The 13369-nt window shown below is 46.3% G+C and overlaps 1 protein-coding gene across 1 annotated transcript in view; it reads right to left on the reverse strand.

Annotated features, from left to right (window-relative positions):
• Window positions 1-10008, reverse strand: part of TMEM208 (transmembrane protein 208) — a 59102-nt gene extending 49094 nt beyond the window's left edge. Inside the window, exon 1 of the mRNA XM_040410060.1 lies at window positions 9936-10008. Coding sequence (XP_040265994.1) covers window positions 9936-9941 — 6 coding nt within the window. The 5' untranslated portion in view covers window positions 9942-10008. The remainder of the gene's footprint in view (window positions 1-9935) is intronic.
• Window positions 10009-13369: the final 3361 nt, after the last annotated feature.

A 13369-nucleotide genomic window follows, 5' to 3' on the forward strand; every position in this document is an offset into this window, starting at 1 on the left:
CAAGATGGGAATACCCCTTTCAGGGTACTTTCACATTAGCGTTTTTCTTTCCCGGCATAGAGTTCCGTCACAGGGGCCCTATACAGGAAAAGAACTGATCAGGCATATCCCCATGCATTCTGAATGGAGAGTAAGGGTACTTTCACACTTGCGGCAGAGAGATCCGGCAAGCAGTTCCGTCGCCGGAACTGCCTGCCGGATCAGGCAAAACGTATGCCAACTGATTGATCAGTCTTAAAAATGCCTGATCAGTCGAAAAAATGCATTGAAATGCCGGATCCGTCATTTATTTTTTTCACCTTTTTTTCAGTCTGCGCATGCGCAGACCGGAAGGACGGATCCGGCATTCTGAATGCCGGATCCGGCACTTATACATTCCTATGGGAAAAAATGCCGGATCCGGCGTTCAGGCAAGTCTTCAGTTTTTTTCGCCGGAGAGAAAACCGTAGCATGCTGCGGTTTTCTCTTTTGCCTGATCAGTCAAAACGACTGAACTGAAGACATCCTGAACGGATTACGCTCCATTCAGAATGCATGGGGATAAAACTGATCAGTTCTTTTCCAGTTTAGAGCCCCTGTGACGGAACTCTATGCCGGAAAAGAAAAACGCAAGTGTGAAAGTACCCTAATCCGTTTAGGATGTCTTCAGTTCAGTCGTTTTGACTGATCAGGCAAAAAGGTAAAACCATAGCATGCTACGGTTTTATCTCCGGCGAAAAAAACTGAAGACTTGCCTGAATGCCGGATCCGGCATTTTTCCCCATAGGAACGCATTAGTGCCAGATCCAGCATTCAAAATACCGGAATGTCGGATCAGTCCTTCCGGTCTGCGCATGCGCCGACCGGTAAAAATGTGTAAAAAGATAGAAGACGGATCCGTCTGTCCGCATGACAAGTGAAGAGATGGATTTGTTCTTGCAATGCATTTGTGAGATGGATCCGCATGAGTCTCACAAATGCTTTCAGTCACCTCCAGATCGGCGGATCCGGCAGGCAGTTCCGGCGACAGAAAGTGTGAAAGTAGCCTTAGTGTTTGTTTTTTTTACTTACTATTAGCCCCCTTAGGGGCTGGAACCCTTGTCCTATCCACCCTTAGGCCCCTTTCACATGGGCAAGATTCCTGCGTGTGTGCAATGCGTGAGGCGAACGCATTGCAACCGCACTGAATCCGGACCCATTCATTTCTATGGGGCTGTGCACAAGCAGTGATTTTCATGCATCATTTGTGCGTTGCGTGAAAATAGCAGCATGCTCTATGTTGTGCGTTTTTCACGCAACGCAGGCCCCATAGAAGTTAATGGGGCTGCGTGAAAATCGCAAGCAAGTGTGGATGCGGTGCGATTTTCACGCATGGTTGCTAGGATGAAAGTCTATTCACTGTTATTTTCCCTTATAACATAGTTATAAGCGAAAATAATAGCATTCTTTAATACAGAATGCTTATTAGAAGGTCAAGAGTTAAAAAAAATATAAAAAAATATGAACTCACCTCCTCCAATTGATCGCATAGCTGCCGGTCTCCTATTATTTCTTCAGGACCTGTCAAAGGACCTGAGGTGACATTTCTGTGCTCATCACATGGTACATCACATGATCCATCACAGTGGTAATGGACCTGAAGAAAGAACAGGAGACCGGCAGCTACGCGATCAATTGGAGGTGGCGAGTTCATTTTTATTTTTAACCCTCGTTGGCACTGCGCCACCAATGAAGATAACTGACCTGTTAATACAAATACAGGAGGTGGGTGCCGGAACCAAATAGCCGGCACCCGACCTCTATGACGGGAACTGCGATCCGCTGCAGTTAACCCCTCAGGTACCGCACCTGAAGGGTTAACTCAACTGTCGCTGATCGCAGCTCCCTGTCAGAGGGATTTGTATTAACAGGTCAGTTCTCTTCATTGGTGGCGCAGTGGCACAGCCCCTCCCGTCTCTTATTGGCAGCGGCAGCACAGGGGGGGGGGGGGGAGGGAGAGACTCCTCCACTGCGCTGCTGAGAAGAACATCAGCAGCGGGGCAGAGAACTATCAGCTCCTGTGCCCTGCCGCTATATTTAACTGCAGAGCTGCGGCGGCGGGTCTTGTCGCCATTTGTAAATTCTAAGTCGCATTGGCGACCATTTGTCACCATCTGGAACCCTGAGAGAGAAATATATATATTAGTATTTGCTCCAGAACATTTGTGCGATTACTATAGGGCTGCAACGATTAATCAACGTTATCGATAATATTCGGAATCAGACGATTCGTTGCTATGCGGGCGGTCAGGCGCTATGCCTGCAGATCCTTGAACTTTTACTCAGCGCATCTTTATTACTTTACAATGAAGCTTCAGTAACAGGTAGAGCGGGCGGCGGCGTAACGTCACTCACTCGACGCGCCTGCTCCATTCATAAAGTGGGCGGAGCAGGTGCGTCACGTGAGAAGTTACACCGCCGCCCGCTCTGCCTGTTACCTGAGCTTCATTGTAAAGGTAATAAAGATGCGCTGAGTAGAAGTTACTGCCAGAATAGTCTGCTGTGAGCAGCGGGGCCGGGGCTGTTATGGGGAGGGGGATCTGTGCACTGCTATGTGGAGGGGGATTCTGTGGATGACATAGCATAAGATGCTATAGTGTCATCCACAGATCCCCCCCCCCTCCCCATAACAGCGCCATCCACAGATCCCCCCTCCCCATAACAGCGCCATCCACAGATCCCCCCTCCCCATAACAGCGCCATCCACAGATCCCCCCTCCCCATAACAGCGCCATCCACAGATCCCCCCTCCCCATAACAGCGCCATCCACAGATCCCCCCTCCCCATAACAGCGCCATCCACAGATCCCCCCCCCCCATAACAGCGCCATCCACAGATCCCCCCCCCCCATAACAGCGCCATCCACAGATCCCCCCTCCCCATAACAGCGCCATCCACAGATCCCCCCTCCCCATAACAGCGCCATCCACAGATCCCCCCTCCCCATAACAGCGCCATCCACAGATCCCCCCTCCCCATAACAGCGCCCTCCACAGATCCCCCCTCCCCATAACAGCGCCATCCACAGATCCCCCCTCCCCATAACAGCGCCATCCACAGATCCCCCCTCCCCATAACAGCGCCATCCACAGATCCCCCCTCCCCATAACAGCGCCATCCACAGATCCCCCCTCCCCATAACAGCGCCATCCACAGATCCCCCCTCCCCATAACAGCGCCATCCACAGATCCCCCCTCCCCATAACAGCGCCATCCACAGATCCCCCCTCCCCATAACAGCGCCATCCACAGATCCCCCCTCCCCATAACAGCGCCATCCACAGATCCCCCCTCCCCATAACAGCGCCATCCACAGATCCCCCCTCCCCATAACAGCGCCATCCACAGATCACCCTCCCCATAACAGCGCCATCCACAGATCCCCCCTCCCCATAACAGCGCCATCCACAGATCCCCCCTCCCATAACAGCGCCATCCACAGATCCCCCTCCCCATAACAGCGCCATCCACAGATCCCCCTCCCCATAACAGCGCCATCCACAGATCCCCCTCCCCATAACAGCGCCATCCACAGATCCCCCTCCCCATAACAGCGCCATCCACAGATGCCCCCCATAATAGCATTATCCAAAATTTGTTTTAATATGGCCTTTGAACATAATTTTTCAAGTAAAATCATATAAACCCCCCTTTTTTTTTGTCATTTTACCCGATTAAACGATGAAATTAAAATCGACAACTAATAGATTATTCAAATAGTTAGCTGCAGCCCTAGATTCCATCACAGGACACGAGGCTTTTTACTGAATCCGCAGCTAAAGAGTTAAACATTAATACATGAAAGAAAAAACTTGTTTAGGTACAACCTAGTGTGATTGGACTTGGACATATGGTAACCAATAAGGATGTACCAGAGAGCATATAAGTAACATGGGGACAAACTCCGCCCTCTTTCTTTAGCTGCGTCCACAGTGATAACAAGCTAAGTGAAAAAAAAAATTGGCATTTACTCATGGTTATTCATATTTACTTTTATCTCTATTTCTCTGCTGCTCTAAAGAGTATATTTACTCCACTTCACTATTCCTTCTAAGTTACCCCCGATTATCATCTTCCACATATTCTTTTCTGTCAGACCTCACATAAACAGCGATTCCAAGCAGCCCGGTTACGGTGACGTCGCAGCTATAATTCTAAACTTTTGAATACCTCACCTGAGGAAAAACAGTTGATATACCCTTATATATTATAACAGTTACAGATAATTAGTTTATATATATTACCTCACTATAACTGAAAAAATTTGTGGCTACATTACCCCTTATATATTTATATATTCAGTCATGTCTGCCCCAAATCAAGACAAAGATACAGACTTTATGTCTGGAGAACAAATCCAAGATTTAGTTAATCAGTCTGTCACGCTCTGTACAAGAAGTTATGCGCTCAGCTATGTCATCTGTACAAGAGACAATTTCCAGATCTGTCGCTATGGCGATTGCCCAATCGGAACCCCAAAAATCCCCACAAAATACACCATAAACCCCATCTGAGGTGTTTTGGTCGACAACTGATTCTACAACTAAATTGGCTATAGGTTTTAAAATATCGCATAAACCTGCCCTCAAACAGCAGTTACTGAATGGCGATCATATTCCCAACAAACAGACAAAGTCTGCCCGTACCGGGAAAGGTCAAGCAAAATGAGTCACGACAATTGTGCAGTACCCATACTGATGCTCATACTATGCATCCAAGACCCTCCGCCCGTGAGGACGATACATATAAACAGGCTCGGACTGCCGTTAAAAGACTTAAACCAGACTCCTATATGGAGTCTTCAGACAGGTCTTCTCTAGATCAGTCCGATAGTTCAGATAATGAGGGCTATTGTGACCTGGGAGAAAATCAGATGAAAATGGCTCCCAAGATCCTCCTTTATCAGAGTCTCTAATTTTAGATGGCACGGGGACTCCTTTTTTCGACCCCTCTTTAATTAAACATCCCCGTTCAGGAGAGTGGGTTCCTAATCCACAGATCCAACAATTTATCTCCCTATGGATCAAAAAAGGGCTAGACCGTACTGCCAGAAATAAATTAAAAGCTGAATGCCCACGACCTACATTACCGGGAAACGCAGCTGCTACTCCCGATATAGATGGCATCCTTACCAAATACCTGTTAAAAAAAAAAAATAATAATAATCAGGAAAAACCCCCAAGAAGGGGATAGATCGCTCATTTTGAGTGTGCCAAGATAAAATTACTGGATGTTTTGGGACCTCTTACCAAAATACTTAATTTGACTGAAGAGGCAGCAGTCTCTGGTACTGCTATTGATATACCCACCATGAAAGGTTGGGCTCAAAAGAGCCATGGTACTGTTCGGCAATGCCAATGCCGCTCTCTGTGCGGAAAGACGCCGTTCAGTGCTAATGCGATTAGACCCTCAATTATCCCAATTAGCTACCTCAGAACCAGAACCTACCACACACGGCTCTCTCTTCGGAGAACTGTTAATAAAAGAAATTAATAAATATGTGGGATTATTCTCCCTTGACTGGGCACAAACCAGCCGGAAGAAAGTATTTCAAAATAAGGTTTTCTCTCGGGCCGGGAAAGGAAATAGGGGCCGCTTTCTCGGCCGGGCATACCAGAGATATAATAACAGAGGTTCCTATCAGTCTGAGAGAACAGCATTCACCGCTCCACCTAACCCACCTTCACCGCTCTTCCCCTATCGGGGGCGATCCTGGTGTGGCCGAGGACAACGCGGTTTCACACGCTCAAGAACACCTGGCGGTAAGTCCACATTCTCTCATACCCTAGGCAGACTCCGACATTTTATCCATCATTGGGCTATGATTTCTACAGACTATTGGATCCTCAATACAGTCCAGGGCTTCCAACTAGACTTCGTGTCCTGTCCAACACAGTCACACCTCCCTCATCCCATTCAATTTTTGACCGAAGATCGATTATTAATAGACCTAGAAATCAAGGAATTACATTCCAAACAGGCAATAATTCAAATCCCCTTACATTCCCCGGGGTCTCTGAGTAACCTGTTTCTGGTCAAAAAGAAAGACGGCGGATTCCGCCCAGTAATAAATTTACGCCTAACAATTTCATACAGTACAGACACTTCAAAATGGAAGGAATTTACTTACTTCACGACCTTTTATTGAAAAACGATTGGTTAACAGAAATAGACCTGAAGAATGCCTATCTCACTGTACCAGGCCATCCTTCCCAACCATTTCTCCAATTTGTTTGAGAAAATCAGAAATGCCTATTTACCTGCCTTCCCTTCAGCCCCTTGGTGTTTCACCAAGTTAATGAAACCGGTAGTAGCCTCCCTCCGCTCCCGTGGAGTACGCCTCATTATATATTTGGACGATATTCTGATCCTGGCAGATTCCATATCACTGGCACTTCTTCACATGGAATAGACATTAACTCTTTTGACGGATCTCGGTGTTAGGGGTGCTAGCTCACCTGCGTGGGAGGGCACCGGGCAGTGTACAGTAGCGGGAGACCGCAAGGAAAAAGGCGGGGTGGAGGCATCCGGGTCGACAGCAGACAGTAGTAGAGGATCAGGCAAGAGTACTCAGGGACGATTCCGAGGTTGGCCTCGTGTCCTGTGATAAAATTTGAGATTTTCCTAGCTATGGTGCTGGAAAATAGATTTTATTAAGGACACGAGGCAAGCATTATCCCACCCTATTTAACCCATCCCTATACTCTTATCTCGTATACATTTTCCAGCTTATCAATAGAAAAGAAGAGTTCAAGCTTCTAGGAAATATCCGTCGTCTACCTCACCTCCGAATAAGAACATTCCACGAGAATCTTCTGAATTCTTGACATTCACTCTCCATACCCGAAGGTCTACTATCAATTGATACAGAGAAATTCCTGTTCCTGCGACCCTCATTATTTAATGGTTATCATACTACTGAAGAAAGAGGGCGGAGTTTGTCCTCATGTTACTTATATGCTCTTTGGTACATCCTTATTGGTTACCATATGTCCAATCACACTAGGTTGTACCTAAACAAGTTTTTTCTTTCATGTATTAATGTTTAACTCTTTAGCTGTGGATTCAGTAAAAAGAAAGTAACGCATAATGTTCGCCTCGTGTCCTTCATAAAATCTATATTTTCCAGGACCATAGCTAGGAAAATCTCCAATTAATAAATACATCAGTCTTCTGCTGCTACCCCACCACTTGAACTCATGAGTTTAAGGTAGAAAACTGCTTCCTTACCAAGTGTGCTACAGATCACGCCGACTATAATGTACCGGTATACAGTGCACAGAGTGACAATATAGTCAGTGTGCTCTGTATACCGGTACATTATAGTCACACTGTGCTCTAGACCATTGGAAACAGTTTACATCAGCGTGGTCTGCGTACTAGACAACCTGCAGGGTACCTGACCGCACCACAAGGCACAGGTGGCATCGTCTTGCCTAGGTCAGTGAGCATCTACGCTGGACGAAGGACCAGTGGCCTCAGTGCTGTTCACTGATGAGTCTATTCACAGTGAGCAAAAATGATGGCCACCAACGATGTTGGAGACGTCAAGCAGAACGTTGTGCATCAGCCACTGTGATCACCAGACGAGCCTTTGGTGGTGGTGGTGTCACTGTGTGGGCAGATGTGTCTATTCAGTACAGAACTGCCCTACACTGTGAATGGTCCAGTGACAGCCCAGACTACCTGAAGAACACCATTAATCCAGTCATTGTGCCTCTGCAGGAACAACACCGGCCTAATGTCATCTCCATGGAGGACAGTTTGCCAGCATCAAGGTCCCATCATTAGGGAACAGCTGCTGAGACTGGGGGACCTCAAATGGAGTGGCTGCACTTCGTCCAGACCTGAATCCCATTGAAAACCTATGGGATCAGTGTAGTCACCGTGTAGAGGCTCGTAACTCTGTACCCCAGAACCTCATCAACCCCAAGAAGGGTGGGATGCCATGTCTCAGCAGACAATAAGGCGCCTTTTGAATGGCAGGGGACGTTGTTGTCAAGCTGGAATTGATGCTCAAGGCCACAGGACAAGTTCCTGAGACGCTGACATTTTGTGCCGGTATACCCAGCACTGGGGTCGGCTTCTGAGATGAGCAAATTACTATCGCTGCTTCTACTTAAAAGCCCGACTTTCATGATATAACATCACTGGAGCTGGAACTTAAGTTTTCCATAAATTTCCCCCGAAAGTCAAATATCCCTAACTTTGTGAGTAGTGTATATACCTGCAGTGAAGAGATCAGTACTAGGGCTGCAGTAAACGATTATTTTGGAAATAGAGTATTCTATAGATTTTTTTTTTACAATTAATTGAGTACTCTAATAAGAAAAAATGAATTAATAGACTTTTTTCCCTTTATAAAAACTCAGTCCAACACCCTTCGTTCCCCCCAGCTCGCCCCCCCCCGTGCCATCAGCTCCACTATCCCCCGATGCCTTCAGCCTGCCCCCGCCCCATCAACTCTCTCCCCATTGTGCCAGCAGCTCTCCCCCCTGATCCTCCTGACACCCAGAGTGTACAGGTTCATTGGTTGCCATGACGCTGTGCACTCCGGGCGCCCGGACTTGGTTGCACCAACTTACCTTTCCAGCAGGGGCGCCGCCGACACTCCATTGTTCCGCACTGCTCTGCGCCTGACATCACACAGCGCATCAGTGCGGCGCGGGACCATGGACGTGCTGTGGAGTGTCCGGAGGCCCCCTGTTGGAAAGGTGAGTATTCCAAGCGCAGCGGGAGACCATGGAGCGGGAGTAATAGCAAGCGCTTTACTCCCGCTCTGTGGTCACTTGACACAAACGAACCCTCGATGCGAATTTTTTTGTGTCGAATTACTCGATTTAGTCGAGTACTCGTTGCAGCCCTAATCAGTACAGACCAAGAAGTGGCTGGCGGAATTTATGTTATTGGTTTAAATATAGATATTGACATGGAAATTTTTTAAATAACCATAAAAAAAAAATATATATCTTTCAAAATATGTTAATCTTTTGTTTAAATCATGTTTTTACATTATCTGATGACGCATTCCCTTTAAAGAGTAGTTAGCTGATCACAAGAGCTAATTCAGCAGCACACTACTGGTATCAGGTGGTAATTCAGGGGCTGGTCACAAGGGGGGGGGGGGGTAATTCAGGAGCAGGTCACAGGTGGTAATTCAGGGGTAGCTCGCTGGTCACATGGGGTGGTAATTCAGGGGCAGCTCGCTGGTCACATGGGGGGGTAATTCAGGAGCAGGTCACAGGTGGTAATTCAGGGGTAGCTCGCTGGTCACATGGGGTGGTAATTCAGGGGCAGCTCGCTGGTCACATGGGGGGGGGGGGGATTTAGGAGCTGGTCACAGGTGGTAATTCAGAAGCAGCTCGCTGGTCACATGGGGGGTAATTCAGGAGCAGGTCACAGGTGGTAATTCAGGGGTAGCTCGCTGGTCACATGGGGTGGTAATTCAGGGGCAGCTCGCTGGTCACATGGGGGGGGTAATTCAGGAGCTGGTCACAGGTGGTAATTCAGAAGCAGCTCGCTGGTCACATGGGGGGTAATTCAGGAGCAGGTCACAGGTGGTAATTCAGGGGTAGCTCGCTGGTCACATGGGGTGGTAATTCAGGAGCTGGTCACAGGTGGTAATTCAGAAGCAGCTCGCTGGTCACATGGGGGGTAATTCAGGTGCATGATAATGGTCAGAAAGGGTAAATAAAGAGCAGGAGGCAGGTCACATGGGGGTAATTTCAGGGACAGGTCGCTGGTCACATGGGGGTAATTTCAGTGACAGGTCGCTGGGCACATGGAGGTAAATTCAGGGACAGGTCACAGATAACACATTTCACTAATAAAATACATTGCCCGGCACCACCCAGTGGTCTACAAAATGTTCCCGCTAGAAAATTAACCCCTTCGCTCTCAGAAATAGAGTTCTTACCGCCATGACTGCAAAACATTTCCACCTCAGCAAAACCACACATCCGGCGCCGAGATATGACGTCAGTAAACGGCGCCGATGTAACGTTACATTACCCTATCTCGTGAGATTTCCTTACTTCCGCTGATGACGTGAGGAGGCGTTCCTGAGTTTTGACGATCTGCGCATGCGCAAACGGACAGTTTATGGAAAATCTCAGCGGAGTTCAGCTGCACACCGGGACACTGCGCATGCGCCGGAGAGCCTCAGTAGGGAAATATTACGGCCCAGTGCGCAAGCGCGGCTAACTCCAGAAGATCCATCCGATCTCCGCGCCTGCGCAGTGTGCGGGTAGGGAGATCTCAAGGCAATATTTTCTGTTAAATAAATAATTTAACAGAAAATATGGCCATGAGTTCTCACTAGGCAATGTGTAGATAAATTTATAGATAAATAATTATGGATTTATAAATATATTTAACAGAAAATATTGCCATGAGATCTCCCTACCCCCACACTGCGCAGGCGCGGAGAGCGGATGGATCTTCTGGAGTTAGCCGCGTTTCCGCACTGGGCCGTAATATTTCCCTACTGAGGCTCTCCGGCACATGCACAGTGTCCCGGTGTGCAGCTGAACTCCGCTGAGATTTTCCATAAACTGTCCGTTAGCGCATATCGTCAAAACTCAGGAAAGCCTCCTCACGTTTTAAGCGGTGCGACCAGAAGTTAGGAGGTAGGGAAATCTCACGAAGTAGGGTAATGTAACGTTACACCGACACAAGTAACTACGTCAATCCTTACTGCCCCGCCCCTGCTGATAGATCGCGTGACCATCTGACGGTGTGTGCCCACCCTCATACATCATGTGACCATCTCTGATCTATATCACACTGTATCCTCCTCGTATATTATTCTCCTATATGTATATCTGTACCCTCCTACATCATGTGACCATCTCTGATCTATATCACACTGTATCCTCCTTGTATATTATTCTCCTATATGTATATCTGTACCCTCATACATCATGTGACCATGTCTGATGTATATCACACTGTATCCTCCTTGTATATTATTCTCCTATATGTATATCTGTACCCTTTACATCATGTGACCATGTCTGATGTATATCACACTGTATCCTCCTTGTATATTATTCTCCTATATGTATATCTGTACCCTTTACATCATGTGACCATCTCTGATCTGTATCACACTGTGTATCCTCTCCACATATCATTCTCCTATATGTATATCTTTACCCTCATACATCATGTGACCATCTCTGATCTATATCACACTGTATCCTCCCCACATATCATTCTCCTATATGTATATCTTTACCCTCATACATCATGTGACCATCTCTGATCTATATCACACTGTATCCTCTCCACATATCATTCTCCTATATGTATATCTGTACCCTCATACATCATGTGACCATCTCTGATCTATATCACACTGTATCCTCCTTGTATATTATTCTCCTATATGTATCTGTACCCTTTACACCATGTGACCATCTCTGATCTATATCACACTGTGTATCCTCTCCACATATCATTCTCCTATATGTATATCTGTACCCTCATACATCATGTGACCATCTCTGATCTATATCACACTGTATCCTCTCCACATATCATTCTCCTATATGTATATCTGTACCCTCATACATCATGTGACCATCTCTGATCTATATCACACTGTGTATCCTCTCCACATATCATTCTCCTATATGTATATCTGTACCCTCATACATCATGTGACCATCTCTGATCTATATCACACTGTATCCTCTCCACATATCATTCTCCTATATGTATATCTGTACCCTCATACATCATGTGACATCTCTGATCTATATCACACTGTGTATCCTCTCCACATATCATTCTCCTATATGTATCTGTACCCTTTACACCATGTGACCATCTCTGATCTATATCACACTGTATCCTCCTCGTATATTATTCTCTTATATGTATATCTGTACCCTCATACATCATGTGACCATGTCTGATGTATATCACACTGTATCCTCCTTGTATATTATTCTCTTATATGTATATCTGTACCCTCATACATCATGTGACCATGTCTGATGTATATCACACTGTATCCTCCTTGTATATTATTCCCCTATATGTATATCTGTACCCTTTACATCATGTGACCATCTCTGATCTGTATCACACTGTATCCTCTCCACATATCATTCTCCTATATGTATATCTGTACCCTTTACATCATGTGACCATCTCTGATCTGTATCACACTGTGTATCCTCCCCACATATCATTCTCCTATATGTAGATCTGTACCCGCATACATCATGTGACCATCTTGTCGAATATCTTCTATATAAAAAGAATCTTCATATAAAAGAGTATCCAAAAATAATAATTTGCAAAAGGGAAGCTTTTTTTTTTTTACTGTCACCCCTTGAAAGCATTTTCTGGAGTCTGAGGCTTATTCCAAGATTCTTTCTAGGTCTTGACCGAATAATAAACCCAGATGAAAGAGAAGACTAGAGAAGTTCATTTTAGAACAGACATTGCTAATCCAAGACTTCAACCACAGAGCCCTTGGCTGTAACAGATAAGGCTGTGGTTCTTGCTCTCATCCTTACGGACTGAGCGAGGGAAAGAATCCTTTTTTGGAAAGCCTCCAACTGTCCTAACCATCTCTTAAGGGACCTAGCCAGTGGCGTAGCGTGGGTTGCCAGCACCCGGGGCAAGCCAAGTATTGCACCCCCCACCTGTGGCCACGCCCCTTTATTTACAGATAATGTAGTAGATACGTAACACCACAGATAACAGTGATATCTCTCTGAATACAGATAACATAGTAGATGGGTGTGAGCCCCCAGAATTCAGAACACGCACAGTGTGACCTGAAGTCTGAGGCTGGATGCGGCAGGGTGGGCCAAATTCTATATCCCCCTCCCCTCACTACAGAACATACAGGGTAATACAGCGCCTCATACCTTACATCCAGTGACATCTCCTCTCATGTAGATGTTCTTTTTCCTCATCTTCTCCTTTCAGACCAGACCACCATTTTTCAGCCATTTCTCGTCACTGCAGTTTGACCAAAAAAACTTAGTTTACTACTTTTCCATCATCCTCCCATCTTCTGGAAAAAATCATTCTACCACCTCTAGTACTCTGCCTGCCGTGCTCCCCAATACTATACTGCAGAAACAGATAATCCCCCTGATAATACTGATACCACACAGATAGTGCCCCCAATACTGTGCCCCCCAATACTATACTGCAGAAACCGATAAACCCCCTAATATTATTAGGACCATGCAGATAGCACCCCTTCAATAATTATTGGCACACAGTGCCCTAAAAAAAAAAAAAGCACCCAGCAAATAGTGCCCCTGACACTAATAGTGTAAACATAACATCCCCCAAAAATATTTGTGGTAAGCAGATACTGTG

This window comes from Bufo bufo, chromosome 10, assembly GCF_905171765.1.
Source record: "Bufo bufo chromosome 10, aBufBuf1.1, whole genome shotgun sequence".
NCBI lineage: Eukaryota > Metazoa > Chordata > Amphibia > Anura > Bufonidae > Bufo > Bufo bufo.